Consider the following 7,252-nt stretch of genomic DNA (forward strand, 5'->3'; position numbering starts at 1 on the left):
AATTGGTTGAGAAGTCTCTACATGTGGAATATATGGATTTGCCGAAACTTTGATAAGTTGTGTGTTGATCCACTACATGGCTTTAAGAATGATCTTTTTGTGCAAGCTGAAAGAGATGTAGAGCAATTACCAAAGCTTCATGATACTATGTAGATGGAGACTACACAGTACGATTTAGCAGTCATTCTCCTGGAGATGAAAAGCAAACTCTATTAGAAGAGAATCAAGAACGAAAATCACCCCTTTTGTCTTAACTTGTTGTATCTAGCCGAAAGCATGTGAACAGGCAGGGAAGCTTGCCTATATAGAAGCTATAACAACCCTCAGCTTTGAAATTAAACAGCCATTGTGAATAATGTTTAGCTCAAGTTAGTGACCTTGACTTTGGCATGAGCGTGAACATGCTCTAGTCCTTCGACGTGGCACTTCCTATGGAATGGGACTGGGGAGCTGATGCATTGAGACAACTTTGTGTTCAATGTACCACATTCATCACGAGAGCTGTGCAATGTTGTTTTCTCCCCAAGATGTTGGAAAAGAACATACTTTTCCCGAGCTGGGGCTCCTCTGTCCCCTTTCTCTCCAGTCTCTCTCTCCGATCGTCATGGTATGCTCTCCTATAATAGTACTCTCATCCCCCCTCATTTCTCTGGTGGGCGAATCTACAATGATGCTATCACGCTCGAAGCCACGATCTCGCAAAAGGTCATATAGCGGCAATCCCCATCGGGCGCCAAGAAAGAAAGATCTCCTTGCATAAAAGGAAAGTAATGGTCCCGCTACTATCTTCTTCGCTCTGTTAACTCCCAATTTTGTGAATTCTTTGCCTCCGCTGGTTTCGTCCATCCTTCCTGACATAATCGCCCTTTCGGCCTCCCAACCACAACCTTACCAACAGGTGGTGTTTGGCTTACTAGCCAAGGGAGCCCTGTTTTGCAGGTGATTTTTGGCATAATCCTGATCAATCGGAGCCCCATCTTACAGCTCAAGCTTGCACAGAGCTTTTGGCCATGGCAGCTTTAAGTCCTGGTAGGGGGTGCCACCGTGTTTCCAAAAATTTTTAGATGTCTGAAATGATGCAGCCGCAATAACTCAAGGCCACGGCAGCGGTCGCAGAGGCGGCAGCCATGGATCCTTCTTTGAAGAAGCTACCCCATCCTCATCAACATCAGGCTCAGGCTCAACCTCAACCTCAACCTCAACCTCAACATCAACATCAACATCAACATCAACATCAACGTCAACTTCAACGTCAGCAGCAGCAGCAGCAGCCAACACAGCAACAGAGATTCCCCTTTTTGAGGCATTCTGATCCTCCTCCCATGGCCCTCTCACAGCGCAGCAACCGCAACCGGCCCTCCCCAGTGGCATCCAAGCCGAGTCCTGACGACAGCTTATTGGACGAGCTTGAGCTCATGGACTTCGATAATCTTGAGAGCGAGCCTAGCATGCTTGATCTGGGGACCCTGCTCTTCAGCTTCTCCGGCTCCCCGTCCTCTGCATCTCAAACACCCCCTTACCAGGCCCCCCCATTGCCGTCCTCCAGCAACCCTTTGTTCACGTTGGTGGACTCCCCAGCTTTGAATCCCTGTCAGGTGTCCCTTTCCACAGGACCGACTGCATGTCCTCCCTATGCCGCAGGCCTGTCCAGCCTTCCACAAGAACCCATTGGATCATTGTCCACTGGGCCTGTGACATCCTGCTGCAGAGAACAGAATCCGGTAGCCAATGCCAGCGGCAGATTGTTCCATTCGGAGAGGCCCCAAAACAAAAGAGTTCAGCCCTTGACAGGGATTATAGGTGCAGAGCTGCATGAGAAAGGTCAAATCACTCCATATGCAAGTGCTACTAGGCCTGGTCCCAGCAGGGTGTGCTGGAATCCGCTCAGTTTCAATGAACGTATTAACTTTGCACTCAAGTACTACTTGGGTTTGTCGAGAGGAGATGTCCTTGTGCAAGTTTGGTTTCCAAGCATTGTCGGGGAGAAAGTGGTCCTATCAACCCAGGGCCAGCCTTATGCAATAAGTCGAACCGACGAGCATCTGTTGTCCTACCGAGATGTGTCTACCAGATATACATTTATGGCCGATCAAAGCCCTGATGCATTTCCTGGACTTCCTGGCCGGGTTTACCTCAAGGGCTCACCTGAATGGACCCCCAATGTGCAGCTGTATGAAAAATCTGAATTTCTGCGTGTGGATGATGCCAAACAGTGCAATGTGCGTGGAACTGTTGCTGTGCCTGTTCTAGACAAGAGCACTGGGATGTGCATGGCTGTCATTGAGATTGCCATGCCCTCAGAAAAAGTTGAATATAATGTAGACATTGAAGGCATCTGTCAAGCGCTTCAGGTGATTATTCCTCTACAGTTTCTCCTTCTTCTGCAGGATGGTGTACTTTGTGTCATGAAGGGACAGTTAAATTGTGTTATGATATTTTGCAGGAGGTAAACCTTAGTAGCGCTTCCACACAGTGCTTTTTCCCAATGCAGGTACTTCTACTGGTCTCTTACTGATTTACGTGTTGGGCATTACTGTGTACCTAGATTATTTCTCTGAGTAGTAAATAGCTAAAAGTATCGGCCAGCTGTTAATACTTTTTACCATGGAGGTACCATGACAGTTATTAGCCAAAACAAAGGCCCAATTTAATTCACCCCAAATTTCTTGATGCTTTGCTGCAATACTTTTTAGAAAGTCTCTGAAGGTACCTAGATTATATATCTGAATATTCAGTAGCTAAAAGTATCAACTGTTAATCCTTTTTACCAGTACTAAGCCTGATAATGATGTGTGACAGTTATTTGGTTGCTTTGCCTCAGATTCCTTCTGAAACTCGGCAGGCTGTTCTTAGTGAAATATTTGAAGTTCTGATGGCAGTTTGCAAGACTCACAAGCTGCCATTGGCTCAAAGCTGGCTCCCTTGCCGTTTGAATTCAGCCCCTCACAGTATTGATGCCTGGGACAATAGCTTTTATTCAGTCAATCACAGTGTTGACAGAATCGGCCTGTGTACTGGTGATGGGCCATTTCATATTGGTGATTTGGGAATGCAGGGGTTTAGACAAGCTTGCTGTGAACACTGCTTGGAAAGAGGGCAGGGTGTACCAGGAAAAGCGTTTGTCTCCAATCAGCCTGCCTTTTCAAGTGACGTAAAAGGATACAGCAAGGCAGAGTATCCTCTTGGTCATTATGCTCGAATTTTCCAATTAGCTGCAGCTGTTGCCATTCGGCTAAGGAGTGTGTGCACTGCTAATGATGACTACGTCTTGGAATTCTTCCTGCCAGTGACATGTTTAGATTTTGCAGACCAGCAAGACATGCTTAATGCGCTTTCTGTAACTATGCAGCGGGTTTGCAGAAGTTTGCGCACAGTTTTTGATGAGGAGTTGGAGGAAGAAAAGGTTAGCGTTTTTGGCCCACAGGTTTGTCTTTCAAGTTTGCAGCAGGTCTTAGGCTGTCGTGATGAAATGGCTACCATTGTCTCGGAAGTCAAGATGCCCTCAGTAGGCAATTTTGCTGTGCAGACTTTGCCATGTAGAGATCTGGTGAGTCTGCCACAAGATCAGTATACACAATCAGGAGAAACAGCTCAAACACAACAATCTAGTCTTGCAACTGAGCCATCATTGCTCTGTACGGGTTTGACAGAAAGACCTCTGACAGTTCCTGAACAACAAAACACAGACTGTGAAGTTCAACTCTCGGGACTTTCAGGATGTGCTAATAATAGGGCACATCAAAAGGCCTCTGGTTTAGAGACAGGAGCTAGAAAGAAGCAAGACAGGAGAAGAGCTACAACAGAAAAAACCATCAGTCTCAATGTTCTTCAGCAATATTTTGCTGGCAGTTTGAAAGATGCAGCTAGACACATTGGTGGTAAGTAACTTGCACTCACTTTGTTTGCAAATCAAATTATTACTGCAAAACTTTGAAATTTCTTGTGCCTAATCGCTAATCAGAACAATGTTCAACTCTGGATTTGCAGTTTGTCCAACAACTCTTAAGAGAATATGCCGTCAACATGGCATCTCAAGGTGGCCATCTCGGAAAATCAACAAGGTTAGCCGCTCTCTAAAGAAGCTACAAGGAGTAATTGACTCTGTCCAATGCATTGATGGGCCCCTGAAGATTAGCGCTCTCACAGGTGATCTTGCATCAGCTGCAGCTGCTGTCAGGGGAGTACACATGGGATGTCTTGGGTCACCTGTCAAAGCAAGCACTTGGGGTTTATCATGGGCGGGACTAGCAGCCAACCCTGCTGCTCAGGCAGTTTCTAGTAGTTTTGAGGGACACTCTTTGGAACATATGCTGCCTCAGGAAACAAGACAAATTGAATCTTCAACTTCATCAGACAAGCTCCATAGATCATCAACTAGTTTACAGCCTAGTTCTCCTCTAAGAGGAGCTTCAGAGACTGAAGCTGTTGGAAGCACTTATCTTGAGAGTACAAACATGGAACTTACTGCCCAGGTGTCAGATAAAGTGAAACGACCAAAATGTGAATCCATACTTCAAGTCCCTGGACAATCAGATACATTTCATATCTCAGATGAGAGAATCTCTCTCTCTGGCAGAAACATCAATCTATCTGTAGGACAAACTGTTACCTTCGTTCCAATGACCTTAACATTGATGGATACTTGCACCATCCCCAAATCAAGTAGACCGGTAAATGCCCCTGTGTACGCTAGGGATTATACTGAGACTAGTGAGAAGCCATGCACATCCAAGTACAATGGCCGTGATATGGAGTCCAGGGTTCATGGAGCAATTGCAGCTTTGGCTGCTTTAAGCAGTGGCTGCATAGAGGATGTTTTCAATGATAAAAAGGATGAACTTTCCAGTCAATCAGGTAGTCAGGAGCTAGTTTTAGACACCAGAATTGAAGTTCTTCCACCAGAAGGAGAAGTTTCCTGGCAGGAAGGAAGCCAACAGAGTTCACATGGCTTGACTGGTTCTTCTCCTCAGTTTTATTCTTCTCCCTTGCATGGAAGCAATCCTAGGTCACCCTCATTTAGTGCAGTTGGAAGCTCTGAAATGGAGCGGCAAACAGCAGATGTTGGATTAATAACAGTGAAGGCTAAATTTCGAGATGATACTATACGGTTCAAAATAGGTCTTAGTTCTGGATACATGGAGATAAGGGAGCAAATTGGGAAAAGGTTCAAGCTGCAGAAAGACAACTTTGATCTGAGGTATTTGGATGATGAGCAAGAATGGGTCATGCTAACCTGTGATGCAGATCTTAGCGAGTGCCTTGATATCAGCAGATTATTAGGGGGTGGTCATATAAAGCTGATGGTGTGTGAGTCCAATGTTCTTCCCGGTAGTTCTAGTGGAAGTACGGAAGACTCGTGATAACTAAAAGAGCACAACTGAATTATTAGTCATCATTCAGCAGTTCATGCCTATTTTCTAGATTTTCCTTGAGAAATACATGGCATGAATCTCTGCAGCTGCACACTCCCTCTGGTCATAGCATCATGAGTGAAGCATCTCAAATTATTCAGGTGTGTTGCATCCCCACACAGAAGGCAGGGCAATAATTGATGCCTACAGTTGGAAAGGCCTATCTTTTTTTAAATTTGGCATACAGAAAGCAGCTACCTGGGGGAGGAGGGGGTGATGGTTTCTACGTGTATTTTGTACATGCATTACTGTAATGTGAGTATACCTTCACAGCCAATGGATCACAATCAGATCTGTCATGAAGTACTTCACCCCTGCTCTTCTGACCTGTACATATTCTGTTACATTGTTAAAACAACACAACCCTTATCTTGAAGATGGATATGAAGACAGCATGCACTTTAGCACCTTGTAGCTGATTTAGTGGTGAAAGCTAATGTTTAATTTTCTGTGAACAGAAAAGTGATGCGATAAGCATTGATACTGCATACATGTTGGGGAAGCGATTTTCCTGCCAGGAGCCAAACAAGGATCCCTGTGGTTTTACACACCTTGCATTGGAGTGGGTGTGGTCTACTAAAACTGCTCTTGCTTTTTGGCATATGCTTGGTCCAGGGTGTAGCCTGTTCTCATGGCCTAGGTTGTCAATCCAGTATTGAAATGCATATTTTCCATCCAGACTGCATGAGAATTGAAAAGTAGACATAAGTCTACTCCTATAATGAAAAGTGTTGAGGGGTGGTGGGTAATGCTCTTGGTTGTACTTTTGAGTTTCGTCCCTGCTAGTGCATGCACACAACCAATTGTGAAACTGGATTCTAAAAACCAGCCATGTGCATGTGCCCAGGTTTCTGGTTTTCTGGCAACCAATCACAAAAACAGAGCATGGCATCAAACAAGCCCTTAGAAGCATGTGCTGTAAGCCTCAACAATGCAGAGGATACAGAATTGTGGTAGTATATTGAATAAGTGCATAAAGGCCAACTTTAATGCGGGGATTACATTGTCAATAACTCGGAAGTTACAAGGCAACTGGCCTACTACAGAACTTGTAATGAATTTGTTAGATTTGGAGGCTGTTTGAAAATTTGTTAGATTTGGAGGCTCTTTGAATGCAAGGCCTTTTTTATTAAAAGACAAGTTTCCACACCTCTGTATAGTTTGCGATGACATGGGTTCACAAGTTTCTGGACTTCCTTTTAGTGAAGTTGGGTGAAGCAAAACAATTAGATAGGGAGATGGGTGGTAGAGAGAGTGCAGACAGTCAAACCAGCTGTAAGGGCTTCATTGTGCAGGTATGTCCTACTGCTTGCTCGATTGACCTAGAACCGCATTCAAAGGTGTTCAATTTCTGCATTTGGAGGCACGAGGAGTGTTTGAATCAATGATTTCCCTAGGATTTCACTTCTTCAGAAGAGTATCCCCTCTATCTTTGTGCATAGGCCCTCGTTCAGCTAGATGGCTGAAACTATTGTTGTTGGATTAGTATCTACCAGCGCTTAATCACTGGCAGATGGTCACACATGTATCATATTTTGTGTACGAGAATTTAGAGTGGGTATGGTGCTTGAAGCAAGGCTTCTCAAGCAATGCTGGGACATTAATTTAGGCCTTATCTAACAGTAAGATTTCACAGTTTAGAAAATGGTTTCCCACTTCGAGATAGTTTTAAGGTTCTGTGTGCTAAGCTTAACCATATCTATGGATGTTAAGAACTAGTGACCTTTGACCCATCATTAATGTGTCAAACTCCTCGAGTATACTTGCATGTAGGGTACAAATAGAGTGAAGCTTTTCCTTGTGTGCGTGCATGTTCAGTTGCTTGCGAAAAACATTTTCAA

The 7,252-nt window shown here is 44.6% G+C and overlaps 1 protein-coding gene across 5 annotated transcripts; it reads left to right on the top strand.

Annotated features, from left to right (window-relative positions):
* Positions 1 to 494: 494 nt before the first annotated feature.
* On the top strand, positions 495 to 6,916 carry LOC148038144 (protein NLP9-like). Of its 5 annotated transcripts, none has more exons than XR_015689101.1 (5): positions 495 to 2,351; positions 2,444 to 2,491; positions 2,822 to 3,878; positions 3,988 to 5,977; positions 6,259 to 6,909. XR_015689101.1 is itself a non-coding variant. In XM_087669504.1 (5 exons), exons 1-5 carry the CDS (start codon positions 1,128 to 1,130, stop codon positions 5,358 to 5,360), a joined length of 3,579 nt encoding a protein of 1,192 aa, XP_087525630.1. In that variant the 5' UTR covers positions 495 to 1,127; the 3' UTR covers positions 5,361 to 6,916. The 5 variants fall into 5 exon arrangements, 4 of the variants coding, with proteins under 4 accessions (XP_087525630.1, XP_087525620.1, XP_087525611.1 ...); XM_087669504.1 differs by having other exon boundaries at positions 2,822 to 3,403; positions 3,527 to 3,878; positions 3,988 to 6,916; XM_087669494.1 differs by having other exon boundaries at positions 2,822 to 3,424; positions 3,527 to 3,878; positions 3,988 to 6,914.
* Positions 6,917 to 7,252: the final 336 nt, after the last annotated feature.

Source organism: Lygodium microphyllum, chromosome 3, assembly GCF_053477565.2.
Source record: "Lygodium microphyllum isolate KBCC chromosome 3, Lygodium_microphyllum_v1.1.10, whole genome shotgun sequence".
Classification (NCBI taxonomy): Eukaryota; Viridiplantae; Streptophyta; class Polypodiopsida; order Schizaeales; family Lygodiaceae; genus Lygodium; species Lygodium microphyllum.